Source organism: Eriocheir sinensis, chromosome 59, assembly GCF_024679095.1.
Source record: "Eriocheir sinensis breed Jianghai 21 chromosome 59, ASM2467909v1, whole genome shotgun sequence".
Lineage (NCBI taxonomy): Eukaryota > Metazoa > Arthropoda > Malacostraca > Decapoda > Varunidae > Eriocheir > Eriocheir sinensis.
In genome coordinates this window covers 2,620,445-2,648,108 of record NC_066567.1, presented here as the reverse complement: position 1 = coordinate 2,648,108, position 27,664 = coordinate 2,620,445, and the positions used below count along the sequence as shown (strand labels likewise).

Here is a 27,664-nt window from a genome sequence, read left to right as displayed (position 1 = left end):
ATAGTCTTTTACCTCTCAAATTCCGCCGCCATTGTTGCCTCTCTTTCTATCTTCTATCGATATTTTCATGCTGACTGCTCTTCTGAGCTTGCTAACTGCATGCCTCCCCCCCTCCCGCGGCCCCGCTGCATACGACTTTCTACTCATGCTCATCCCTATACTGTCCAAACCCCTCATGCAAGAGTCAACCAGCATCTTCACTCTTTCATCCCTCTCGCTGGTAAACTCTGGAACAATCTTCCTTCATCTGTATTTCCTCCTGCCTACGACTTGAACTCTTTCAAGAGGAGGGTATCAGGACACCTCTCCTCCCGAAATTGACCTCTCTTTTTGGACACTCCTTTGACCTCTATTCAGGAGCAGTAAGTAGCGTTTTTTTTTCTTTGAGCCCTTGAACTGTCTCCTTAGCTGTAAAAAAAAAAAAAAAAAAAAAAAAAGAGAGTGTGGGGAAATGAGGTGAAGAGGGAGAAGGGAAGGGAGGGAAAGGGAAGAAGGTAGGAGGAAAAGGGAAGGGAAGGGAGGAAAGGTGAGGAAGGGAAGGGTACTGAGGGAGATGTAGGGGAAGGGGGAGAAAGGAAGTGGAGGGGAGTGGAAAAAGAGAAGAAGGGTAGTTAGGGAAATGAAGGGAAAGAAAGAAGGGAAGTGTAAGAATGATGGGAATAGGGGAAAGGTGAAGAAGGGAAGAAGGGTAGTGAAGGAAATGGAAGGAAAGGGAAAAAGGTAAGCGGAAGGGTTAAGGGAAGGGAAGGGAGGGGAAGAGGGAAGTATCAGGGCGAAGAGAATGAAGGGAAGGGGAGGAAGATAAGTGTAAGGGAGAAGGGAGTGAAGGGGAGGGAAAGAAGGTAAATGGGAAGGAAGGAAGAGAAAGGGGAAGGGAAGAAGGGAATGGAAGGAGAAGGGATGATGAAAGGTAAATGGAAGGATGGAAGGAATAAATTGAAGGAAAGAAGAGGAAAAGATGGGAAGGTAAATGAAAGGGAAGGAAAAGGCGAAGAAGAAGGAAGAAAAATGAGGGAAGAGGGGAAAAGGATCTAAATAAACACACATAAAAATAATAAAATAAATAGATAAACAAATAGATAAATAAACAAACAAACAAACACACACGCCAAAATACAACAGGCATTCAGCGGACCGTTTCATTTTTCTATATTCAGTTTTCAATCATTTCTTCGTGTCGCTTCGCCTCTATTGCTTCACATATACACTTTGCTTTCGTTTCTACCTGCCGTGTACTCACCTTTAATTATTATGTCTTACCTGTCATGACCAGTGGGAAGGGAAAGGAAAGGAGGAAGGGGAGGGGAAGGGAGGAGAGGGAAGGAGTGGAAAAGGAAAAGAGAACAGAAGAAGAGGGGAAGAGAGGAAAGGGGAAAGGGAAAGGAAAGGAGGAAAGAGGAAAGGGAATGGAGGAAGAGGAGGAGAAGGGAGAAGAGGGAAGAAGTTGGAAAGGGAAGAGAGGAAGAGGGGAGAAGAGGAAAGTGGAAAGGGAAACGAAGGGAGGAAGAAGGAAGGAGAGGAAGGGGAAAGGGAAGGAAGGAAGAGGAGGAGAAGGGAGGAGAGGGAAGAAGTTGGAAAGGGAAGAGAGGAAGAGGGGAGAAGAGGAAAGTGGAAAGGGAAATGAAGGGAGGAAGAAGGAAGGAGAGGAAGAGGAAAGGGAAGGGAGGAAGAGGAAGGGAAGGGAGGAGAGGGAAGAAGTTGGAAAGGGAAAGGGAAGAGAGGAAGAGGGGAGAAGAGAAAGGGGGAAAAGGAAAGGAAGGGAAGAAGAGGGGAGGAAGCGAGAAAAGAAAGGGAGGTAGAGAGGGGGAGAGGAATTGGGACAGGGAAGGGAAGGGAGGAAGAAGAGAGCAAAGTGGGAAAGATAAGGGAGAAAAGGGAAGGGAAGGGGAGGAAAATTGGAGTAGAGAAAGGGGAAAAGGAAAGGGAGGAAGAGGAGCAAAGGGAATGAGAGGGGAGTAGAGGAATGGGGAAAAAGGAAGAGAGAAAGGGAAAGGAAAGGGAGGAAAAGGGAGGAGAAGGGAGAAGGCATTTTAGTAGATTTTTCTATTTTCAACCAAATTTTCATATCAGGGTAGCTCTATATACTCGATCGACCTCCTCCTGTCTACTGTTATATTAACCTTTTTTTTTACAACAAAGAAGACAGCTCAAGGGCACAAAAAAAGGAAACAATAATAAAAAAAAAGCCCGCTACTCGCTGCTCCTAAAATGAATCAAAAGAGGTGGCCGAAAGAGAGGTCAATTTCGGGAGGAGAGGTGTCCTTATACCTGCCCATCAACCAGCTTTCGTTGATATATGTTTTACCTGTTCTCTTAAAATCACCTTCAGTTCCATAATTTTTTCAGTCTACCTTTGATTTCAGTTTTCCTTGACTTGATCGTTAATAGTTTCTTTTTTTTTTCATTTTTTGCCCCATTTTAGTTCTCTCTTATTGTTGTCTTTCTTATTTCTTATTATAGTTTACTTTTACTTACTCAGTCGTTAATAGTTTTTATTTTTATTTTTTGCCCCATTTAAGTAGTCTCTTATTGTTTTCTTTCTTTTTTATTTCACTTTACTTTTCCTACTCAATCATTCCTTTTTTATTTTTTCTATTTTTTTTGCAGCCTCTTAAATATTTTCTTAGTTTTCTTTCTTGCTTTTTTATTTCAGTTTTCTTTTACGCACTCAATCTTTCTTTTTTCTTTTTTTTTTCCTTTAGCACCATCAGTAATTTCTTCTATTTTAGTCTGCCTTGCACCTGGTTCTGATCCTTTTTTTTTATTTATTCAACTAATTTTGTATTTTTCGTGTAACCTCTCCTTTGTTCACCTAAATCAACTTTCCTGCCGTTGATATTTGCATTGTTTTCACCATTTATTTATATTGTCTTACCTGTTCTAGTCTTTCTCTCACCTGGTTAGCTGTATTACATTTTCAACACATTTTACTCTATATCAGCTTACCTTACCTTACCTTACCTTACCTTACCTTACCTTACCTTACCTTACCTTACCTTACCTTACCTTACCTTACCTTACCTTACCTTATCTTTACCTCTGTTTACAGTATCAACTTCCTATCTACAATTAACACCTGAAATAAACTTCCCTCTCATTATTAACTCTCACCTGTCTTTTTGAACTCACCTGCGTGCTTAATTATTCTTTTCTGTGCTGGTGTCAAGGTGTTTGTACTCTCAACTTTCCTTTAGTTATTGAATTTACTCCTACGACCCACACCTGCATGATCTTCACCTCTCATTAATTATTCTCACCTGCCTTTGAACTCACCTTTGTATATAAATCTTCTCTTTTTATACTATTGTTACCTATTTGTATTTTTAACTTGCCTTCAGCTATTCATTTTACTCCTACAATCTCCACCTGCATAATGTTCACCTCTCATTAATATATTCTCACCTGTATTTTTTTTAGCTCACCTGTGTTTACTAATTCTCTTGTTATACTATTTGTTATGCTATTTGTATTTTCAACTTCTCTTTAGTCATTCAGTTTGCTTCTACATTATACCTGCCTCTTGCTCACCTTTCATTAATATATTCTCACCTGTATTTTTGAACTCACCTGAGTGTTTGATTCTTCTCTTTTTATAGTAATGCCAACCTATTTCTATTTTCAACTCACCTTCAATTATTCAGTTTACTCCTACGACCTCCACCTTCCTAGTATTCACCTTTCATTAATATATCCCCACCTGCCCACTCGAGCTTACCTTGGCGTCGGATAATGGATGGACGGGCGGGCATCGCACACCTGACGCATCTCCCAGGAAACGGAGCGCCGACATTAATGTGCCGCGTCAGACTCACCTGAGCCTGGCGCTGCAGTAACATTTCTGGCGCCGGGGGGATAAAAAGGCGCGGCTGTATAAATGTTTCTCAATTTCTCGCTCTCGCTTTCTGTTTCTCTCTCTCTCTCTCTGTAAATCTCCTCTTATCCCTTTCACTTGTTTGCTTGGTATTACTATTATTATCATTATTATTATTATTATTATTATTATTATTGTTGTTGTTTTTATTATATTAATCCCGTAATGAACACCACTGAGTGTCAGGCATCGAACCCGGCCCTTCTGAGTACATGTCAGAGAGCATACCGACTACGCCAGCGGGGGGTCACCGCGCCAGCCGCCCTTTCTGCGTCCTGTGCTTGACGCTTGTCTCCTCGCAGAAGTCCTCGCAGAAATGGCGCTGGCTCGGTGATCTTTTAGCTCGTCGGTGGCGTAGTCGGTATGCTGCCTTGTCCTCTACTCAGAAGGCATGGGTTCGATCACCGGTGTTGTGTTCCTGGCTGTCCCCCTTTTCCTTGGTGTCCTCCCGCGAACTGCGTATGCTCAGCAGCGAATGTAAACAAACAAAGACTTGTTGATAAACAGTCTTTCCTCTCCCCCGCCTGTACCTTCGCCACTAACCCACTTCCTCTTCTTACTACTCCCTTGATTAAAAAAAAAGCTGTTCTCACGCATCCCTCAACAGCAGGACTTTGCTCACTTCGCTCCCCTCCCCCCTCATGAACCTATGATGTCTTCTTGACCCTCAAAAATAATCTGCCAAAATTACGGTCCTGCATATGCACATCAAGATAGTTTTGTTTTGACAATAGGAAGTTGCTATTTCCCGTAAATTTTACCGTGAATCATTGCATGAAGGCTGTTTATTGGCTCTTCACTTCACTAATTACAAATCAGAGCGTTGTACTGATTCATGAATGTTATTCCTGTGAAAGAATAAAACAATATGCCCTGCCCTGCTGGAACACACTGGGGGGACAGCCATGTACACGCGACCAGCTGCGTACACGGACCCGTGCTCATAGCGATCCCCCTTTTTGTTTGTAAACAAAGGAGGGATAGCGAGGAACAGAGGACAGCCAGGAACACAACACCGGCACTCAGTGGTCTTCATTATGGGATTTATTTCACGCGTTAATGCAGTTTCCGTAACATTTTTATGATGATGATGATGATGATAATAATGATATTTGCATATGTTGGTGTAAAGAAAAATAAAATGTAAATATCATTAACAAAAACCAATAATTCGGGGCGGTGTGTTTGGGTTTGTCCTGTCGCTTGATGGGAGAACGCGAACGATGAAACACGAGAGGAAGGCTCCGAGTTATTAACCGTCAACACACTGAGCTCATCAGACCATGTTCCTAATTTCTCCCACTCCCTGCTGCCTGCCTCGCCCTTCTCCCACTCCCTGCTGCCTGCCTCACCCTTCTCCCACTCCCCTGCTGCCTGCCTCGCCATTCTTCCACTCCCCTGCTGCCTGCCTCACCCTTATCCCACTCCCCTGCTGCCTGCCTCGCCATTCTTCCACTCCCCTGCTGCCTGCCTCACCCTTCTCCCACTCCCCTGCTGCCTGCCTCACCCTTCTCCCACTCCCCTGCTGCCTGCCTCACCCTTCTTCCACTCCCTGCTGCCTGCCTCACCCTTCTTCCACTCCCCTGCTGCCTGCCTCACCCTTCTTCCACTCCCTGCTGCCTGCCTCACCCTTCTTCCACTCCCTGCTGCCTGCCTCGCCATTCTTTGCACATCTTCGTGTACATTTTCCTCCTGTCAGCGGGAAAATACAATAACGATTAAATCAAAAGAGAACAACATAACTTTTAAATTATTTTTTCTTTCCTCTGTTTATGTTTTACCTATTTTATTTTACTTCGTCTTTAACTTTACTCTTTCTTGATTAATTTTACTTTTCTAATAAGTTACTCCTTTACTTTACTTTGCTTCACTTTACTAACACTCCCTTTTTGTTTACTTTACTTTGCTTACGCTGATAACTCACCCTTTTACTTTATTTTACTTTATTTTCCTTTACTGTAATTTATTTTACCTACGTTGATAACTTAATCCTTTACTTTATTTGAATTTATTTTGTTTTATTTTACTTTATATGACTTTACTTACCGGGATAAATATGTCCTTTACTTTATTTTACTTTACTTATATTGATAACTTTCGCATCTACTTCATTTACCAAAACAGGAGCATCTTTACTCTACTTTCTTTACTTAACTCTTAATGTTCCACTTTTTACTTTATCCACTTGGCTCACCTAAATCAGCTGTGACTGTTTTGCTCGTCTGTGAAAATAATGCACGAAAAATACAATACTGAAATGAAGCCAGCGCGCCGCACACCATAAAAAGCGAAACTAATGACGCTATTTTAAATTGTTTCATTTTCAGCACCTCACCTGTGCACTCGCCTGGCTTGATTACCTGCGCTCCACATATTTTTCGTCTTTCAATGAAAAAATGCTACAAACATAACTACACAAACCGTATAATAAAACTAAACATTTTTCATGTTTTGATTAGCTTACCTGTTGACCTTACCTGCATGTTTATAACGGAAGGAAGAGTTAGGAGCACACGCTGCAGCTGCGCGGGGCGGCGGTGCTCATCTCCGTCCCGCTGGCCCTTTATATCGACACAGGGGCAGCGTAACATCCGGGTTACCCCAGCATACCTTCCCCAGGTTTCCCCTGCCATTCATTGATCGACCATCCCAAAAGGAAGGATAACAGCTGAGTGGGCTGTGCGTTAACTGCCCAATCCGGGATTCGAACTCAGGCCCTCAGATTCGTAACTTCGCTAACCTCTGCACAGCGGAGGTGCATGTTTACTATAAAACAAAACAAAATAGATATAACCTTTGTTTTTAGCTGCTTTTCAATGAATTTATCTGTATTACTACTTATTAACTTAGCTGTAATCCTTACTTGCATATCTACTTTAAGTCAGAGCGAAGTAGAATCTTCGAATTTTCGTCTTTTTCTATTGATTTACCTGAACTTCTTACGTGAGTGTTTATTATAAGGCAAAGCAGCGTAACTATACGGCCTGTGTATTCACCTGTCCTCTCCCTGCCCGCCAGTCCAACAAGCTCCGCTCCCGCACGGTGCCCAAGACCACCAACCCGGACTTCAACGAGACGCTCACCTACTACGGCCTGTCGGACCAGGACATGGCCAGGAAGACGCTGCGGCTCACGGTGCTGGGTAGGTGCTGGTGCTGCTGTTGGTGTCGTGATTTTGTTGGGGGGTGGTGGTGCTGGTTGTATGGCTCTTATGGAGTATTGTAGAGGTGATGGTGGTGGTGGTGGTGGCGGTAATGATGGTAGTAGTGGTAAGGGAAGGTATGGAGATTCACTACGCGCCTCCAGTATTGCCCCCACGAGAATAATAACCTTTCCAAGGTCTCACATACTGCTGTACTTCTCTAGTTTTACCGGCGCATCATCCATGTGGAGGGGGTCCAGGGGGTGCGCAGCCCCCCTTGTTAGGAGGGGGGTCGAGGGGGGCGAGGCCCCCCCGTTAGAGGTTAGGTTACGTAAAGTTAGGTTGGAGTAGTTTAAATATACTCCCCAACCCAAAAAACCCGATTTCCCACGGGTTCCCCAAGATCGTTAGGGGAAGGGGATTAGGCCTTTTTCTTTACTTTCAAGTATTTGCGCCTTCACATTATGGTTGAGGGACATATATTTCGTCCCTTAACTATAATTTGGAGGCGTAATACCGTATTTTGGAGGCGTGGAGTCAATCTCCACAATTACCATAGTAAGTGTGCCGTTGGAGGTGGTGGTGGTGGTAGTGATGGTGGTGGTGGAGGTAGTGGTAATGATGCTGGTGGTGGTGATGGTGGTAGTGGTAGTGGCAGCAGTGGTGGTGGTGGTGGTAGTGGTAGTGGCAGCAGTGGTGGTGATGGTGGTAGTGGTAGTGGCAGCAGTGGTGGTGGTGGTGGTGGTAGTACACACAATATCCGCATTTACTGACTCACTTTTAAACACAGCATCACCAAAGGGCAAAGGACGGACGACATGCTTATTGAACAGCGAACACCGAGCCTTGCCAATAGCTGGAAGGGGGGGGGGGAGAGAGGGGGGAAGGGCTGATGGGGGAAGAATGAGGAAGGAATGGGAGAGTGTATGGAAGAGATCGTTGTAGTGATTGTAGCTTGGTGGGAGAAGTTGTAATAGAAGGAATAGTAGTAGTAGTAGTAGTAGTAGTAGTAGTAGTAGGAGGAGGAGGAGGAGGAGGAGGAGGACGAGTAAATATAAATAAAACACATCACAATCATTAAATTCACAGGTGTCCTCATATCATAAGCTCACCTGGCCCATACCCTTCCGTAATACCCCACACACCTGTACTCACTCCCTCAACACACACCTGTACTCACTCCCTCAACACACACCTGTACTTCCACCCTCAATACACACCTGTACTCTCCCTCTCAACACACACCTGTACTTCCACCCTCAACACACACCTGTACTCACCCCCTCAACACCCACCTGTACCTTTCACCTTCAACACCTGTCACTTTCACCTTCAACACCTTTCCTTTCTCCCCCCCCAGACGAGGACAGGTTCGGGTGTGACTTCCTGGGCGAGGCTCGTGTGGCGCTCCGGCAAGTGTCGCCCCACGAGACCAAGCGCATCAAGGTGAACCTGGAGAAGCGGATCAACGTGAGTATACCTGGCCTTACCTGTGCCTGGGCCCGCTTACCTGTGACGCGGAGAGATGCAGGAAGGAGGAAGAATCGTAGGAGGAAAAAAAGGATATGGAAGACGAGAAAGGAAGAGGAAATGAAGGAGGAGGAGGAGGAGGAGGAGGAGGAGGAGGAGGAGATGACAAGGAAAAGGAAAAGAATAACTCGGACAAGTGGATGACATAAGAAAAAAGAGGAGCCGTAAAAGAAGAACGAAGGAGAAGAAATGATAGACACAGAAAAATATAGACTCGTAGAGATGCAGGTGAACAATGACAGACAGGCAGATAGATAAAGAAAGAAAGAGAAGACGTGAAAGAAGATTGAAAAGGGAGAAATGAGAGACACAGTAAAAGGAAAAGGAAGCAAAGAATAGGAGACGTAGGAGAAGAACGAAAAAGAAAGAGATGATAGACACAGGAAACAGAAAAGAGAACAAAGAATAGGAGAGGAAGGAGAAGAATAAGGAGAAATAGATAGGGGCAAGGAGTAGTATGATAGACAAAGACAGTTGGATAGAAAAAAAAAGAAGAAAGAGAAGACGAAGAAAACGAAAAAGAAAAGCTAGTCGTTCAGAGGCAGGAAACTGGGATGGACACAGACAGAAAAATACGAGAGAAAACAGGAAAAGACGGAAGAGAACGATAAGGAAGAGAACGGGAAAAGGAGGATTAGGAGGAAAAAGAGAAAGAAACTAAGACATTCATCTCCCACCTGTACCTGTACTCACTTACCTTTGACAGGTGAACAGCGGCAGACACAGATAATAAAGGGAAGACGTAGAAGAATAAAAAGGTAGAGATAAGGTCGAGGAGGAGGAGGAGGACAGAGAGAGAGAAGGTAAGCTGTTCATCACTCACCTTTACCTGCGCGCTCTCACCTTTGACACCTCGAGACACAGGTTAACAATGATGGACACAGACAGGAAGAAAAAAGCGAAAAGGAAACGTAGGAGATGATCGAGAAGACGTAGGAGGAGAGCGAGAAGAGGAGGAGGAGGAGGAAGACAAAGAGAAAGAAATTAAGATAGTCACCGTTCTCATATATCAATTAACATTTATTGACAGAGACACAAAAAAGAAAAGAAGAGTAGGAGACGTAGGAGGAGAACGAGAAGAGGAGGAGGAGGAAGACAAAGAGGAAGAAATTAAGATATTTATTGACAGACACAAAAAAGAAAAGAAGAGTAGGAGACGTAGGAGGAGAGCGAGAAGAGGAGGAGGAGGAGGACAAAGAGAAAGAAATTAAGATAGTCACCGTTCTCATATATCAATTAACATTTATTTACAGACACAAAAAAGCAAAGCAAAGAGGAGGAGACGAAGAAGAAGAGCGAGAACAAAGAGATGGATACAGGAAGGAGTGGGATGACAAACACTTAGAAATTAAGACCTTCAATATTTTTCTTTATCCATTAACATTGATAGACACAAACAACAACAAAAAACAAAGAAGGTATGTAGTAGAAGAACGAGAAATTCAGTAACGTCAATCACTCCCAGGTTTTTTGAGCACCAAGCTAACCAAGGACTAGAGATACCGGTCTGCTGATTGAGGCGAGGCGATGCAGCACAGACAGGGGCCGTAGATTTCTCTTCTCAAACCAGTGAATCGGCCCCCCTGCAGAGGTTGTAAGTGCGGATACCATGAACTCCTTTGAACACCGCACTGACCGCTCCCATGTTGCGTCAGGACTGAAGTGAATACATGCAGTGAAGTACTTTGATCTGTTCTGAAGGCACTGTCGAGCAGATGAAATCAACAGAGCGGGTAACCTCGGCATGAACCAAGGCTTGCTGTTGCCCGTCTTTCCTTGTTTCCACGTTTTCCCCTCCTGCTACTTCTTCGGGTCTTTGCCCAAACAAACAGACAGGGAAAAGATGTTTACATAGCGTGAATAAATGATACACTAAATAGAAAAACAACAAAAAATATTATGGAAGTTAGTGACAGAATGTAAAACGGGCCAACTGTTCATTTCCCTTGTGCACGCAGCAGACAATTATACATTTAGATCCGCGTGCATACTTTGCGCTTCAGAGGTTATTAAATTATAAAAATGAAATTACGCTTTTAAAAATAGACCTCACCTTCCCCCTCCCCTCCCTCACCCTCCCGTCCCACCCCCTACCCCCCAAAAAAGGCAAAACAAAGCAATAAAACACACACACACACACACACACACACACACACACACACACACACACACACACACACACACACACACACACACACACACACACACACACACACACACACACACACACACACACACACTCTCTCTCTCTCTCTCTCTCTCTCTCTCTCTCTCTCTCTCTCTCTCTCTCTCTCTCTCTCTCTCTCTCTCTCTTTCTCTCTCTCTCTCTCTCTCTCTCTCCTCTCTCTCTCTCTCTCTCTCTCTCTCTCTCTCTCTCTCTCTCTCTCTCTCTCTCTCTCTCTCTCTCTCTTCTCTCCTCTCCTCTCCCCTCCTCTCCCCCCCTCTCTCTCTCTCTCTCTCTCTTACTCTAACTTCCTAATTAAAAATAATAAATCTTCTCAATATTCCTTTCCTTTTCTTTCCCTTCCTCCTTTTCCTTCTCCTCCTCCTCTTCCTCCTTTCCTCCTCCTCCTCCTCCTCCTCCTCTTCCTCCTCCTCCCCCTCCATATTTTTTCTCCTCGCACAATCATTTTTCATTTTCTTCCTCCTCTTCTTCCTCCTCTTCTCTTTTCTTTTCCTTCTCTTCCAATCTTTTTTACTCCATTTCCTCAATCCATTCCTCCTCTTTCTCTTCCTTTCTCTCTTCCTTCCTTCTCTTTGCTCTCCTTTTCTGCTGTCTCTTCCTTTACCGTCATTTCTACCTCTTATTTCCTTCATACCTTCCTCGTCCATTCCCTTGACATCAGTTCCACCAATGTCACAAGCTCTCCCTTCCTCGGCCATTCCCTTGACATCAGTTCCAGCAATGTCACAAGCTCTCCCTTCCTCGGCCATTCCCTTGAGATCAGTTCCGTCAAAACCAGTCTGCCACTTTTATGGGTTAATGGCTATATCCAACTTATTAATCTTCTCGGTAACAGTATGGCGCTAATAGGCATGGAAAAAAGTAATTAAAAGTGATGTATTTGGAACTTTACGAGGGGGAAAAACTCTTTATAGGCTTCCTTTGTTTTTTGAGCTGGTAATAAGTGAGATCTCTTAGTGAGGGAGAGTTTGGGATTGGCGTGTGAGAGGGAAAGGAAGAAAAGGGAAGGGAAGGAAAGGGTAGGGAAAGGAAGGGAAGGAAAGAGAAAGGAAAGGAATGAAAGGGAAGGGAAGGGAAGGGAAGGGAAAGGAAGGGAAGGGAAGGGAAGGGAAGGATAGGGAAGCGAAGGGTAGGGAAGGGAAGGGTAGTGTAGGGTAGGGAAGGGAAAGGAAAGGAAGGGGAAAAGAATGAAGGAAGTGAGTTTTAATGAGAAGGGGAAGGATAGAGTCAGTGGGTGGCCGGGTGGGAGGGGGGGGGTCTCTCTCTCTCTCTCTCTCTCTCTCTCTCTCTCTCTCTCTCTCTCTCTCTCTCTCGCTTATCTTCCATACTTTGTCCGCATCTCGAATCACTTTTTAGGAAGCTGAAGCTTGACACACGATTTTTCCTCAAGCTGGGAGGGTCAAGGAGGAGGAGGAGGAGGTGAAGGAGGAGGAGGAGGAGGAGGAGGAGGAAGAAGATGATGGAGGAGTAGGCTGGGAGAGATGAAGGAAAGGAGAGATCATTGTGTTAGTTATGATGGTAATAGTAGTAGTAGTAGTAGTAGTAGTAGTAGTAGTAGTAGTAATGATAATAATGCACATTCCACATTAATACATATAGTAATTTTTTTTTTATCTTTCGGCTCCTTATCCACCTCCCGCTCCCTCACGACTCCACCTCATCCACCACCTCTTCCTCTCGTCCACCTTCACTTCTCTTGCTATCTTCGCCACCATCACCACCACCTCTGTGTACTCTCCTCCTCCTCCTCCTCCTCCTCCTCCCCTTCCCCTTCCACCCCCCCCTACAGTCAGCTGAAGCCGGACCCAACCTACAAGAAGTACCGCACGGCCATCAAGTGGAGGAACCTCAACCCGGAGTTCAACGAGGAGTTCGTGTTCGAGGTGCGCCGCAACGAACTCCCCAAGAAGCTGCTGGACATCCGCGTCTACGACAAGGACGTGGGCCGCAGCGACGACTTCATAGGTTAGTGAAGGCGGGGAGGGGGCGCGGGAGGGGAGGCAGGGAGGGGGGTATAAGGGTAATTAGGTGAGGTTGGAAGCTATAGTCGGGAAGAAGGATGTAGGAAGGATTGGTGGGAGGAGCGGGGTAGAGGAAGGAGGTGCCACGGGGGAATGGGGAGGAGGATAGGAGGAGGGAGGGGCACAGGAGGGGGAGAAAAGTGTTATAGGCATTAGCGTAGCAAGGGGGCGAGGGGGCGGCCCGCCCTCGGCGGTACTTGTTAGGGGGCGGCAAATAAGGCCTTTCTTCTTTTTATTTCCATTTTTTTCTTTCTTGTGTTAAATTTTTGGACTTTTTTTAATTCCCAGCAACAAGATGGAAATTAATGTTGATGCTTACTCAAGGGCCGAGGGACTGAGGAGGAGGCTGCCAAGTTGAAAGTCCGCCTCGGGCGGCAAATCACCCAGTTACGTCATTGCTTTTCTTTTTTTACGTTTTCGCCTTAGGCGCCGGAAGGCTTTGTTGGTAGGGCATGATGGTCTGCCCCAGCCCGTTGTGACGCAGGCAAGTGTTTTATAGTGGCGCCATCTTGCATTGGCTCATGCTGCCCCCCGTATCTCATCTTTGATCCTAGAATCTAGACTCCGGGTTGATGGGTGGTCTTCTGGACAGCATGTGGGTAGTCTTAGGCCACTCGGCGGTGACTGAAATATCCCAGCTTGTGGCACCGGGCGGGGCGCGAACCCGCGTCGTCTTGGACCCGGGGCCGTCACGCTATCCACTCAGCCACCGCCTCCCCTCCGCTTAAATGATAAATTGGTAAATGGGTGAGGGGTTTTTCACGTTTTGGCCTGTGGCGCCGGGAGGCTTCCTTGCTGGGGCCCGATGGTCGGCCCCGGCCCGAGGCTGGAAGCAAGAGAAGGGGAGAAGGATGAAGGACGGAGAAGGAAACTTATTGGTGAGTGGAGGAAGGGAGGGAGAAGGGGGAGAGGGAGAGAAGACAGGGTACTGGTGGCGGGCACGAGAGTAACTGTTCACCGCCGCAACGGTGTTACTCTCGGCGCGGAGAGCCAACAAAACAACTTGTCGGGGAACTTGTTCGCATTTTTACTGCACCGGGCACTGCACAAGTGGATGGCATCTCGGCTGAAAGTCTGTCTTGTGGCACCAACGCGGAACAGGACAAAAGAAGAATAAACGCGCTTTGTTTTGGCCCTCCAGCTCGGCCCGAGCTTGAACTTAATGAGTTGTGCACCACCTATACGAGGAGTGAAGAGGGTTAAAGGGTAAATAGGTGAGTCTGGAAGCTACAGAGAGGGAGAAGAGGTAAGGAAGGAGGAGAAGGAGCAGACTTCATTGGTGGGTGTAGGGGGGAAGGAGAAGAGGATAGGAGGATGGAGGGGGAAAAGAGGATGGAAAAGGGTTAAAGAGTAAATGAGTGAAGTTGAAAGCTACAAGGGGGAGAAGGGGGGAGGAGAAGGAGACTATGGGTGGAGGGAGAGGGGGGAGAGGGAGAGAAGGGAGGAGATAAGGGGAGAATGGAGGGGATCGTGGTTGGAGGGTAAGTGGGTGAGATTGTAAATTTTAGAGAAGGAGGAGGAGGAAACGAAACGGATGCTGTAGCGATAGATAGAGCTTGTAGGAATTAGGGAGCAAGTGAAGTCGCAGAGGAGAGGAAGGAAGGGGAAGGAAGGGAAATGGGTGAAATTGTAGAGGGGAGGAAAGGGGAAGGAAGGGGGAGAAGAGAGTGAAATGGGAGCTGCATGGAAGGAAGGGGAGGAAAGAAGAAAGAAAGGAAATTAGGGAGAGATGGAAATTGCAGAGAGGAGGAAGGGGAAAAAGAGGAACGAAAGGGGTGGGGGTGAAGTTGGATGTTGTAGAGAAGAGGAAAGGAAGAAAAAAGGAAGAAATGGAAAAGTGGGAATTATAGAGAGGAGGAAGGGAAGGAATAGGAAAGAAAGAGAAGAGGATGAGAAGGAAGATGTAGAGAGGAGGGAGGGGGAGGAAGAAAGAGGAAGGAAAAGAAGGAAGGGGAAGAAGGAAGAAGTGGATGAGGTAAAGCTGGAAGTGGAAGAAGAGGAAGGGGGAGGAAGGAAAGGGAAAAAAGAGGAAGGAAAGGAAGGAAGGAGAAATGGATGAGAAAAGGGAAGTGGAAGAAAAGGAAGGAAGGGGAAGAGAGTGGAGAGAAAGGGAAGAAGGGAGAAACGGATAAGGTGAAATTGGAAGTGGAAGAGGAGGGAAAGGGAGGAAGGATAGGAGAGAGAAAGATGAACCAAAGGAAGTGGAAGAAAGGAGGAGAAGTGGAAGAGGAGGAAGGGGGAGGAAGGTAAGGGTGGGAGAGGTTGTGTTATATAGGAGGAAGGGAGGAGGAGTGGAGGAGGAGGTAGATGTAGAGGGGAAGAGGGAGGAAGGGAGAAGAGGAGGAGGAGGAGGAAGGAGGGATGGGAGGTGGAAATAGTAGATGTGTTGTTGTTGTTGTTGTTGTTGTTGTTGTTGTTGTTGTTGTTGTTGTCTAATTGTTTGTTTGTCTCTCTTTTTCACACATCATTCTATTCACTTCTTTGTTTCTTTGTCTATTTTTTTTATGTTTATCAATACATCTTTTTTGTCTTTTTATTTGTTTCTCTCTCTATCTCTTCTTTATTTATCTGTTCTCATCATTGTCTTTCTCTCCATTTGTTTGTTTGTTTGTGTGTCTATTTACATCCGTTTATCTCTACATATTTATTTCTCAGTCTATCTTTATTTTGTCTGTCTGTCTGTCTATTCTCATGACTGTCTTTCTATCTATTTCTTTGTTTATGTGTCTATCTATTTACATCTGCTTATCTCTGTGTATATATTTCTCAATCTATCTTAAATCTGTCTCTGTCTGTCTCCCTATTCTCATAACTGTCTTTCTGTCAACTTGTTTATCTGTCTATTTGCATATATTAGTCTTTTTACTTGTTCTTCTGTCTGCCTTTAATATGTCTGTCTGTCTCCCTATTCTCATAAGTCTTTCTGTACACTTGTTTGTCTATCTGTATGCCTCTTTACATCTCTTCTCGTACTCTGTCTTTCATTTGCTTGTCTGTCTGTCTCTATCTGTTTTTTTTTTTTTCATTTTACAGCAAATGAAGCAGCTCAAGGGCAAAAAACAATTGTGAAAGAATAGTCCGCTAATCATTGCCCTTATGTACGAGTATATAAAAAAAAGGTTAGAAGAGTGTCCAAAAGAGAGGACAATTTCGCGTGGAGAGGTGTCTCGATACTCTCCTCTTGAAGGAGGTCAAGTTGTAAGCAAGAGGAAATACAGACGAAGGGAGGCTGTTCCAGAGTTTGCCAGTGGAAGATGAGAGTGTGAAGATGCTGGTTGATTCTTGCATAAGGGGTTTAAACTGTATAGAGGTGAGCAAGAGTAGAAAGTCGTGTGCGGCGGGGCCGCGGGAGGGGGGAGGCATGCAGTTAGCAAGTTCAGAAGAGCAGTCAGTATGAAAATATCGATAGAAGATAGAGAGGCAACATGGCGGCGGAATTTAAGAGGTAGAAGACTGCCAATAAGAGGGGAGTTGATGAGAGGAAGAGCCTCATACTCTGTCCAGGAGAGCTGTGTGAGTAGAGCCCCCCCACACGTGAGATGCATACTCCATACGAGGGCGGACAAGGCCCCTGTATATGGACAACAACTGTGCAGGGGAAAAGAACTGGCGGAGACGATACAGAACGCTCAACCTCGAGTGTTGTCGAAGAATAGGGGATAGATGTTTGGAAGATTGTGTCGAGTTGATAGGTGAAGAAACTGAGTTTTTGAGGCGTTTAAGGACACAAGGTGTCTCTTACTCCAATCAGAAATGATAGCAAGGTCTGAGGTTAAGCGTTCTGCAGCCTCCAGTCTGGAGTCGTGCAATTCCTGTTGAGAGGGTCTTCTATTGAAAGAAGTTGAATAATGCACAATCGAGTCGTCAATGAACGAGTGGTTAGGACAGTTTGTTATGGAAAGATCATCAATGAACAAGAGAAAGAGTGGGTGATAGGACAGAGCCTTGCGGGACACCACTGTTGATGGGTCTGAGTGAAGAACAGTGACCGTCTACCACAACAAAGATAGATCGGCTAAAAGAGAAACTGGAGATAAAGGTACAGAGAGAGGGATAGAAACCGTAGAAGGGTATAACGAGCGTGGTCACAAACACTATCTTTATTAACTTGGTACCAAACGTTCGACATGTTAATAAAGAGGGTGTTTGTGACCGCGCTCGTTATACTCTTCCTGTTGAAGCTGAGGTTCCCTGTAGAAGGGTAGTTTAGGAAGCAAAGATTTGTGCCAGACTGTCATTCTGTTTATCTGTCTATATGTCTATCTTTTTCTCGTTCTGTCTTTCATCTGCTCGTCTGCCTGGCTGCCTATCTATCTGGCTGTCTATCTGTGTCTACCTGTCCATACACCTTCCCGTCCCACACCTGTCAAAGCCACATGCCCATCACTGCCCTTCCTCCTCACCTCTTTATCTCTTCCTGGTTAATCACATTACGCCCGGGGCCGCATCAAACACCCGGGAACACTCACACCGCTGTAATCTCACCTCTTTAATCCTCTTATCAATGTAATCTCTCTCTCTCTCTCTCTCTCTCTCTCTCTCTCTCTCTCTCTCTCTCTCTCTCTCTCTCTCTCTCTCTGGCTCTCTCTCTCTTCACTCTCTCCTCTTATCCTCCCCCTCTCCCTCTTTCTCTCTCTCTCCCTCTCCCTCTCCCAGGTTGGCTCCATCTCCTTCCTTTCCTTCTTCCTCTCCTCTTCACTCCTTCATGTTCCTCTCTCACCTTCAGGCGGACTTCAGCTCCTCTCTGTTCCTCTCCCTTTCCCCTTTCACTCCCACTCATCTCTCAATCCCTCCCACACACGCCTTCTCCAGCTCCTCTCTAATTATCTCTCTCTCTCTATCCCTCTCCTCTTTATTATTCCCCTCTCTCTCTCTTTCTTTCTTTCTCTCCATTTCTCTCTATTCACTATTCTTCTCCCTTTCTATTCGCCTTATTTTCTGTCTCTCCCTTATCTATGTCTTTCCCTCCCTCTCCTTTTCTCTTCAATCTCTGTCTCTCCCGTTCTCCCATGTTCCTCTCCCTCCCCCTTTCTGTCTCTTTTCTTCTCTTTATCTTTCCCTTATATCTTTATCTCCTTCCCTTTCTCTTTTCTTCTTTTCCTTCTTTCATCTCCTTTTCTCCATCTTCCTGTTCTTTCTACTTCTTCCTTTGTTTTCTTCCGTTTCTTCTCCTTTTTTTCATTCCCTTTTCAATCCTTCCTGAGCTTTGTTTCTTCTTTATCTCTCTCTATCTTTCCTCCTTTCTATTCCTCTCTTCCTTTTGTCCCTCTCTCTCCTCCATTAACGCGGCCTCCAGCTTCTCTCTATCATTCTCCCTCTCAATTTCTCTCACTCTCAATCCCTCCCTCTCTATTCCTCTCTCCCTCTCCTCACTAACTCCAGCTTCTCTCTATCATTCCCCCTCTCAGTTTCTCCTACTCTCAATCCTTCCCTCTCTATTCCTTTCCCTATCCTCACTCATGTTCCTCGTTCTCATACAGGCGGACTCCAACTCTCCCAGGACAGCACGGGCACGGAGCTACGCCACTGGTATGACGCTCTGCAGTACCCCGACCGTCGACATGACCGTTGGCACCAGCTGCAGTCCCTCAACGGCAAGTGAAGAGGCGGGCCATGAGGAGGAGCGAGGGACGATTAAGCGACAGGGGATGAGAGAAAGGAGTGGCAAGTAGGAACAGAGGAAGAAGACGACGTGGAAAGTGACGGACGATGGAAGAGAAGAGTGGAATGAACAGAAGAAGACGTAGAAAGAAGGAAAAGAAGTGGATGAACGAAGGAAGAAGTGGAAGAGTTGGAAGATGGAGAAAAGGATATGGAAGAAGGAAAAGAAGTAAGAAATTAAGAAGATGAAGAAATGGAAAGAACAGGAAGATGGAGAAAAGAAGATGGAAGAAGGAAAAGAAGCAAGAAATTAAGAAGATGAAGAAATGGAAAGAACAGGAAGATGGAGAAAAGGTTATGGAAGAAGGAAAAGAAGTGAGAAATGAAGATGAAGAAATGGAAAGAACAGGAAGATGGAGAAAAGGAGATAAAAGAAGGGAAATAAGTATAGAATAGAGGAAGAAAACAACAGTAGATGGAAGGAGGAGTGGAAAAATGAGGAAGAACGAGATGAAGAAGGAGATGAAAGAAGGAAAAAGAAGTATAAAAAAGAGGAAAATGAACAAAATGAAAGAAGGAAAAGTGGAAGATATAAAGAAAAGGAAAAGCAAGAGATGATGAAAGAAGAAAAAAGAATGATAGGAAGAAGAATACCAACGAGATGAAAGAAGGAAAAGAGGAAAATATGAAAAACAGCAACAACAGGAAATTAAAGAAGAAGAAGAAATTAAAAAAAAAGAAGAGGAGCAGATGAAAAAAAAGGAATTAAAGAGAAGGAAACCGACTGAAGATGGAAGGGAAGGAGGATAAACAAGAAGAAATGGAAAAGTAGCAATTAAAGAAAAAAAAAGGAAGAAAAATAAAAAAAACATATGGAAGAAAGAAGAGACAGAGAGGAAAAATGGAAGAAAACAACAGGAAGAAAACACCTAAGAAAGAAAGGAAGAGGAGAGAATGAAGGAAGAAGAACCAACAAGCAAGGAAGAAGGAGGAGACAGAGAGGAAGAATAAGCAGAAGGAAAAGTGATGATGATGAGCAAGAAGAAGAAGAAGAAGAAGAAGAAGAAGAAGAAGAAGAAGAAGACGAAGAAGAAGAAGAAAAAGAGAAAGAAGAAGAAGAAGACGAAGAAGAAGAAAAAAAAGAGAAAGAAGAAGAAGAAGAAGAAGAAAAAGATGAAGAAAAAGAAGAAGAAGAAGAAATGAAGAAAACAGAGGGAGAAATAGTGTGATGACGGAGGGAGAAGAAAGGAAATAAATATAAGAAGAAAAAAAGATGAAGACAAAGAAGAAAAAAGAAAGATGACAAATGATGGAGAGGAAGAAAAGTGACGACAGATGATGGAAAAAAAATAATAATGATGAAAAAAAAGAGAAAAAGAAGAAGAAAAAGAAGACAACTGGCTGACGTGTGACAAGGAAAGTGAAAAGATTTGAAAAGAAGAAGAATTGGAAGAAAACAGGAATGAAAATATAGAAACGGAAGGAAAAGTGAATGAAAACGAAAATAAGATAATAAGGAAAACATGAAAACAGAAAAGAAAAGGAGATGAAAAAGGGATGAAAATAAAGAACGTAGGAGAATAAGATGATTAGGAAATAAGGCATAAAGAAGATAGAGATAAAAATGTAGAATAGCAAAGACAAAGAGGAGATGAAAAGAACGAATAAATGAGGAAAAAGAAAAGAAAAAAAACAATGAAGGAGAAAAAGAGGAAAACAAAGAGGAAAAACGATAAAAAAAAGATGTAGTGAAAAGAAAGGAGAAAAATAAAATAGAAAATAAAGAATAAATATAAAAAAAGAGAAAAAGAAGAGTGGGGAGGAGAAAAGGGAAGAAAAAAACAGCAAAATGAAAATAAAATAAAACACGTGAATTTAAAAATGTATTCTGCTTGTGACAGGGAGGGCGTGTTTGTTTGTGCGTTTGTTTGTTTGTGTGTGTGGATATTGAGACGTTAAGTGACCATTATGCAAAATTTGGGACCATGAGTGTTTGCAAGAGACAGAGATAGCTTCAATTTGCTTTTTTTATTTTTATTGAGAAATGCGATAATTATGTATACTTTTACGTGTGTGTGTGTGTGTGTGTGTGTGTGTGTGTGTGTGTGTGTGTGTGTGTGTAGAGTCGGTTCTGTGACATTAAGAATAACTCTCTCTCTCTCTCTCTCTCTCTCTCTCTCTCTCTCTCTCTCTCTCTCACACACACACACACACACACACACACACACACACACACACACACACACACACACACACACACACACACACACACACATCACAGCCTCTCTTCTACTCTCTGACACAAATTGACAACCCATTTTTAATACAGCGGAGAGAGAGAGAGAGAGAGAGAGAGAGAGAGAGAGAGAGAGAGAGAGAGAGAGAGAGAGGCTGCGTCGTATATTCTCCACTTGTTTGCGAGAAGAAGAAAAAAAAGTCAGATTCTTTCGTTAACTTGGAGAGAGAAAAGAAGAGGGAGGGAGGGAGAGGGAGAGAGGGAGAGAGAAATATAAGGAGAGAGGGAGGGAGAGGGAAAGAGAATGGATAGTGGAGAGATTATATAAGAAAGAAGGGAGGGAGAGGGAGAGAGATATGGAGGAGAGGAAGGGAGAGAGGGAGAGATTATATAAGAAGGAAGGAAGGGAGAGGGAGAAGGAAAAGGGAGAGGAGGAGGGGGAGGGAAATAGAGAAAGGAGAATAAGAGATAAACGTATGATAAAAATACGTGAAAAAAAAAAGAAAAAAAGAAAAAGGATAAATGAGGGAGGGAAAAAGAAGAAAGGAAGAGAGGAAGAGAGAAAGGAAAATAGGGAGAGACAGAGAACGAAGAAGGGAAGAAGTAGAGAGGAAAGAAAGATGGAGAGGAGGGAATAAGATAAGGAATGGGATAAAAAAAATGAGTGAAAAGAGATAGAAAAGAGTAAGAGGGAGAATTAATGATGCAAAAACAACTCACACCCACACCCACACCCACACACACACACACACACACACACACACACACACACACACACACACACACACACACACACACACACACACACGTTCCCTTTAGCCTGTTGTTTTACACTCTCAAGGCTATTGATGATGAGAGAGAGAGAGAGAGAGAGAGAGAGAGAGAGATTCGTACCGTCGTGCCTGCAGCTGTACTTCCCCCCCTGCTCTCTCTCTCTCTCTCTCTCTCTCTCTCTCTCTCTCTCTCTCTCTCTGACCCATTGAGTACGGATAACTCATATATGTCCGTGGGAGGAGGAGGAGGAGGAGGAGGAGTTGGAGGAGGAAGAAGAGGAGGAGGAGGAAGAAGAGGAGGAGGAGGAAGAAGAGGAGGAGGAGGAAAAGAGAAAGAGAGACAGAGGTCGAAAATAAACAAACTCCCCTTTCAACACTAAAGAAAACGGGAGTCGAGGGCACACACCGACTCTTTACTCCGGTGCTTGAATCCTTATCATCTTTTCAGTCCTTTACTAAGACGTCTAAAGGAGTCTGAGGGTCACAATCCTTAACACATATTTGACAAGGCTTTCGTAGGAGTTGTGGGCATTTCCAGGACCAATTTTATGACCCTTGTAGTAGTCGGACTCTTCTTCTGCACCATGAACCTAAAAAAAAAACCACTCACTTGTACCCACTGACCTTTTTGGCCCTCTGAAAATAGTTGACTTCTGGTAGCTTGACCCTTCTTCTGTACCGTGAACCCCCCCCCAAAAAAAAAAACTCATTACAGCCTGATTGACCTCATTTTTGGTCTTTGGATATAGTTGTTCTGTTAGTTTGACCCTTCTTCTGTACCGTGAACCCCCACAAAAAAAAACACTCATTACAGCCCGGTTGACCTCCTTTTTGGTCTTTGGATATAGTTGCTCTGTTAGTTTGACCCTTCTTCTGTACCGTGAACCTAGAAAAACACTCATTAGAGCTCGACTGACCTCCTTTTCGGCCCTTTGGAAATAGGTGATGTGAGGGGTAGTAGCGTCTGACAGTACCAATGTGATATCCAGGTATAGCTTAGTTTACCCTCGCCAGGTGTCCCCAGGTAGCCGTGCGTTGATCAAAGGGAGGATGGGAAGCTGGATAGGTCTTCTTCTTCTTCTTCTTCTTCTTCTTCTTCTCTTATACTTCTTTTTCTACTTACTCTTGGGTTTTTTTTCTTGTTTTCTTCTATTATGCTCTTTCTTCTTTTCTTCTTTTTCTTCTTTTTCTTCTTCTTTTCTTTATCCCTTTCCTCTTGTCTTTTTTTTCTTCCTCTTCTTCTTTTGCAACATCATCAACATCTTCTTCTTCTTCTTCTTCTTCTTCTTCTTCTTCTTGCTCTTGTTCTTTTTCTTCTCTTTTTCTTGCTCTTTTCTATTTTTTCTCCTTTTTCCCCTTTCTTTTTCGTCATTTTCTTCTTCTTCCTATCTTTTCCTTCTTCCTCTCCTTCTTTTGCAACATCATCAACATCATCTTCATTTTTCTTCTTCTTCTTGCTCTTGTTCTTTTTCTTCTCTTTTTCTTGCTCTTTTCTATTTTTTCTCCTTTTTCCCCTTTTCTTTTTCGTCATTTTCTTCTTCTTCCTATCTTTTCCTTCTTCCTCTCCTTCTTTGCAACATCATGAACATCAACATCATCTTTTCTTCTTCTTCTTCTTCTTCATCTCCTTCCGGTGACCTAAACTTTATACCTCCTAACTGGATTCGAACGGACGCGAACGTACCGAAACCCACTCAGACGGACTCGAACCTATGTGGGCGGGTTCAAGAGGAGGTTGACATATTCCTGCAGTTCTAAACGTTATCTCATTCTCGCTACACCTACGCCAGCGAGGGATGTTGAGGTTGTTACTGAATTATCCTATACGTTGCCATTGAAGGGAAGAAGGAGAAGAGGATAGGCGCTTGTGTAGCGTTTAGTTAGAAGCAGATGAAGAAGAGGAAGAAGGAAGGATGAACGGAAAATGAACGATGAGAGGAAAAGGAGGGAAAAGGAGTGAAAGGAAAGGAAGTAAGGAGGAAAAGAGAGTGCAAGGAAGGATGGCGTGGAGGGGAAAGAAGAATAGGAAGAAGGGAGAGGAAAAAGAAGGTGGACAAAGAGAAAGAAGAAGAATAGGAAAAGAAAGATTAGCAAGGCAAAAGACGAAGGGAAAGGGAAATAGGGAGGAAAGGCAAATAGAAAGGGAAGAGATTAAAGCTGAAGGAGAGGAAGAAAGAAAAGAAGGGAGTTAGATAAATGTTGAGAAAGAGGAGGTGGAAAATGAGATACGAATGGAAGGAAAGGGAGGTAGAAAGCAAAGGATGAAAGGGAAAGGGAAGAAAGGAGAAAAGAGGAAAGAAGAGGAGAAGAAGGGAAAGAGGAAATAGAAGTGGAGAAAGGGAAAAACATAGGACAGGAAAAAGGAAAAAGAAGGTTGAAAAAGGGAAAAAAAAGAATGGGGATGGGAAAGGAAAGAGGAAAAAGGAGAGCAAAGGGAAAAAAAGAGTAGGAAAGGAATGGGAAGAAGGGAGAGAGGAAAGGGAAGGTGGAGAAAGGGAAAAAAAAGAATAGGGATAGGAAAGGACAGAGGAAAAAGGAGAGAAACGGGAAAAAAGGTGCATTTCTATAATTCATGAGAGAGCGTGAAAGGAATGAGAGTGTGTTTGTGAAAAGGGAAAGACGAAGGGTGTGTGAATAAGTCATGAGGGGGGTTAGAGGGGAAAGGAGAAGGGAAAAAGGAAAGAGAATGTGGAGAAAGGGAGGAAAGAGGAAAAGGAATTCGGGTAAAGATAAAAAAAGAATAGGAATGTGGATAGGAATGAGGAAAAAGAAGGTAGGAAAAGGGAAATAAGAATGGAAAAACAAAAAGGAAGAAGGGAAAGAGGAAAAAAAAGATGGAGAAAGGGAAAAAGAATAGGGATAGGAAAGGAAAGGGGGAAAAGAAAGTGGGGTAAGGGAAAAGAGAATAGAAAAGGAATGGGAAAAGGAGGGTGGGAAAATAGAAAGGAGGATGGGAAAACGAATGTAGGAAGAAGGGAAAGAGGAAAAAGAAGGTGGAGAAAGGGAAAAAAAGAATAGGGATAGGAAAGGGGAAAACGGAAAGGAGAATGGGAAACGAATAAGGAAGAAGCGAAAGAGGAAATAAAAGGTGGAGAAAAGGAAAGAAGAATAGGAATAGAAAAGGAAAGAGGAAAAGAAAGGTAGGAAAAGGAAAAAGGGAAAGAGGAAAAAGAAGGTGAGAAAGGAAAACAGAGAAAGAAGGAATAGGAAGAAAAGAGAAGAGAGCGTTGATGTTTACGTGGAGGAGAAAGAAGAAGAAAGGAAAGACGGAAAAGAAGATGGAAAAGGGGAAAGAAGAATAGGAAGAAGGGAAAGAGGAAAAAGAGGGTGGACAAAGAGAATAGAGAAAGAAAGAATAGCCAGAAAATAGGAGAAAGTTAATATTTGTGTGGAGGAGAAAGAAGAGAAAGAAGAGAGAAAAAAAGAGAAAGAATAGACAAAAAAAGAGTAAGAGAAGAAAAATAAAGAGGAATAAGAAAAAGAGGACGAGGAGAGGGAAGAAAAATAAGTGGAAGAAGTGGATGAAAAAGAAGACACGGAAAAAAAAAATATATGAATGAATGTTTTGATCGCTTGAGGTGGAACGTGTGTGTGTGTGAGAGAGAGAGAGAGAGAGAGAGAGAGAGAGAGAGAGAGAGAGAGAGAGAGAACACATTCACGGTTTTTTGGTAATATAAAATCGACAAAACATGACTTACCAATATGACTCAAGAAAGTGAAGCGTGAAAATGTATGAAAATAACAAGGAAAATATACGAATGACAGGAAACACACATGGAGGACAGTAGATTAAGAAAGGAACGATGAACGGAAAGGAAAAGAGGGAGGAAAAGATAGCAACTTGAGAGAGGGAAAGAAGGAGGGAAAAGAGATGGAAAGAAGGAAAACAAACACTGATAAATACGAGATAGGAGAAAACGCGATAAAAAAAGCGAAAATGGAAATAATGGAAAGAATACAATAAAGAGAAGGAGGAGAATAGAGAAGAAGAGAAAGAAAACAACAACAAAGAAAGGCACACTAAAAAAAAAACACTAGTAAATACGAGAAAGGAGAAAACGCGATAAAAAAGCGACAATAGAAATAATGAAAAAAATACAATAGTGAAGAGAAGGAGGAGGATAGAAAGGAAGAGAAAGAAAACAAAAGAAGAAAGAAAAAAAAACTAATAAATACAAGAAGAAAACACGTAAAAAAAAAAAGAGGATAAAATTGACGGAAAAAACACATTACCGAAGAGAAGGAGGAAGACAGAGAGGAAAAGAAAGGAAAAAAACAAAAAGAAAAAAACACTGATAATTATAAGAAAAAGGAGAAAAATACGTGATAAAAGAGAAGAGAATTGATAAAATAATGTAATAACGAGGAGAAACAGGAAGAGAAGAGAGGAAGAGAAAGGGAATGAAAGAGAACGAGGAAAGAAACAAAGAAAAAACAGGACATTCCATTAGTTTGATAAAGGAAAGGTTGTACAAAGTTATATAAGGAAGGTAAGAAAAAAAGTATTACTAGCTCAGTGGCGGGAGAATTATGGAAGACGACACTCACTCACTAGAAAGAGGGACGAGGTAGTCAGTAGGTCATTAAGTAACAAGACAAACACGGTGTAAGTAGGGTTAGTACATTCACTCGTAGGTGGGTCCCTGTGGCGGCTGAGGAGGAGGAAGAGGAGGAGAAGAAAATGAGGAAGAATGGGAGGAGAGATAAGGGGAAGAAGAGCAAGAAGAAGAATGTGAGGAGGGTGAAGAAGAACAATAGGAGGAGGAGAAGATAAAGAAGGAGAAGGAGAAGAAGGAATAGAATCAGGATGAGAGACAGGAAGGAGAGGTGGAGGAGGAAGAAAAGGAAGAGGAAGAGGAGTGATAGAAAGACGGGGAGGTAGAGGAAGAAAGGAAACAGGAGTAGGAGGAGAAAGAAGAGAAGTTGAAGGATAGAGAGGAAGAAAATGGAAGAGAAGGAAAAAGAAGAGAAAGATGAGGAAGGAGATGAAGAGAATGGAAAAGGAAGGGGAAGAACCGGAACAGACAGAAGAGGAGGAGGAGGGGGAAGAAGAGAAGGAAGAAAAGTATGAGGACAGAGAAAGAAAAGGAAGAGAAAGGGGAGGATGGAGATGAAGAGAAAAGAGGAAGAGGAGGGCAAACAGAAGGTGGAAGATGAAGAAAAGTAGAAGGAAGAGAAGTAAGGAGAATGGAAAGAGAAGGATAAACAGGAGGAGGAGGAGGAGGCCGCTGCCGGGTTACCTGTTAATTAAATGTGTATAAAACCATGTGTACCTCTGCAGGTGTGACACAGGTGCGAGTCACGTGTGCGTCGCCTCAACACAACAACAACAACAACAACAACAGCAACAACACCCCCTAGAACACACCCGTTAGTAGGAGCAACAACAACAACAACAACACTCAGTCTCCCTTAGTGTGTGTGTATGTGTGTGTGTGTGTGTGTGTGTGTGTGTGTGTGTGTGTGTGTGTGTGTTGAAGATCTTCGTAAAGTGACTGTTGTTTCTGTCTATCGGAAAGTAGTAATAGTAGTAGTTGTAGTAGTAGTAGTAGTAGTAGTAGTAGTAGTGGTGGTGGTGGTGGAAGTAGTTTGGGAGTCAATCTTAGTTTTTGTGTTAGTGTTTATATAATAGTCTCTCTCTCTCTCTCTCTCTCTCTCTCTCTCTGGTGGTGGTGGCGGAGGAAGTGTTTCGAACCCTTGAACCGAAGCATGACGTCAGCTGTTTAAAACTTTAGACTCGCTCTGATTGGGGGGAGAGAGAGAGAGAGAGAGACCCACCACCACCAGCGCGGACTTAGTAGCTCCTTGGATCGAGTGAGTATCCTGCGAGTATCCTTCGAGCGTCCTGCAGGTCCTTCGCGTATCCTTCTGCAGGTGGCTCGCGTCCTTCGCCGTTCACCTTTCCTTCTTCAGGTGTGTGTTGCGTGTTCTCTTCAGTGCCTCTTCGTTTTGATCACAGGCGGGGTCCGTGGCGTGTAAGGGATGGGGGGGAAGGACGAGCCGGTGTGTGTGTGTGTGTGTGTGTGTGTGTGTGTCACGTTCCTCCTGGGTTCACCTTCGGCTGGTCTGATCTCGGTGGGCAGGTGTGAACGTGGCTGAGGTGACAGGTGTGTGTGTGCAGGTGTGTGGTGATGTGGTGAAGATGTGTGGTGATAATGGTTGGGATAGGTGTGTATGGTGAGGACAAGTATGTATGGTGATGATAGTGGCGGTGGTGGTGGTGTTGGATGCGGGTGGATGGATATATGGTAAGGTGGATTAGAAGGGCAGGATCGAGTGTGGTGGTGTGGGTGGAGGTGTGTTAT

At 43.8% G+C, this 27,664-nt stretch overlaps 1 protein-coding gene and 1 long non-coding RNA gene across 2 annotated transcripts in view; both read left to right on the top strand.

Moving 5' to 3' along the window:
- The window catches only part of LOC126985186 (rabphilin-3A-like), a 216,545-nt gene extending 207,133 nt beyond the window's left edge, over positions 1–9,412 (top strand). Inside the window, exons 15-17 of the mRNA XM_050839741.1 lie at positions 6,890–7,013; positions 8,374–8,559; positions 9,408–9,412. Of these exons, the coding sequence (XP_050695698.1) occupies positions 6,890–7,013; positions 8,374–8,559; positions 9,408–9,412 (315 nt within the window). The remainder of the gene's footprint in view (positions 1–6,889; positions 7,014–8,373; positions 8,560–9,407) is intronic.
- A 2,892-nt stretch (positions 9,413–12,304) lies between these two features.
- LOC126985368 (uncharacterized) lies at positions 12,305–20,109 on the top strand. The gene is made up of 2 exons (XR_007738654.1): positions 12,305–12,693; positions 18,230–20,109. It is a non-coding gene; the product is annotated as an uncharacterized LOC126985368 (long non-coding RNA).
- Positions 20,110–27,664: the final 7,555 nt, after the last annotated feature.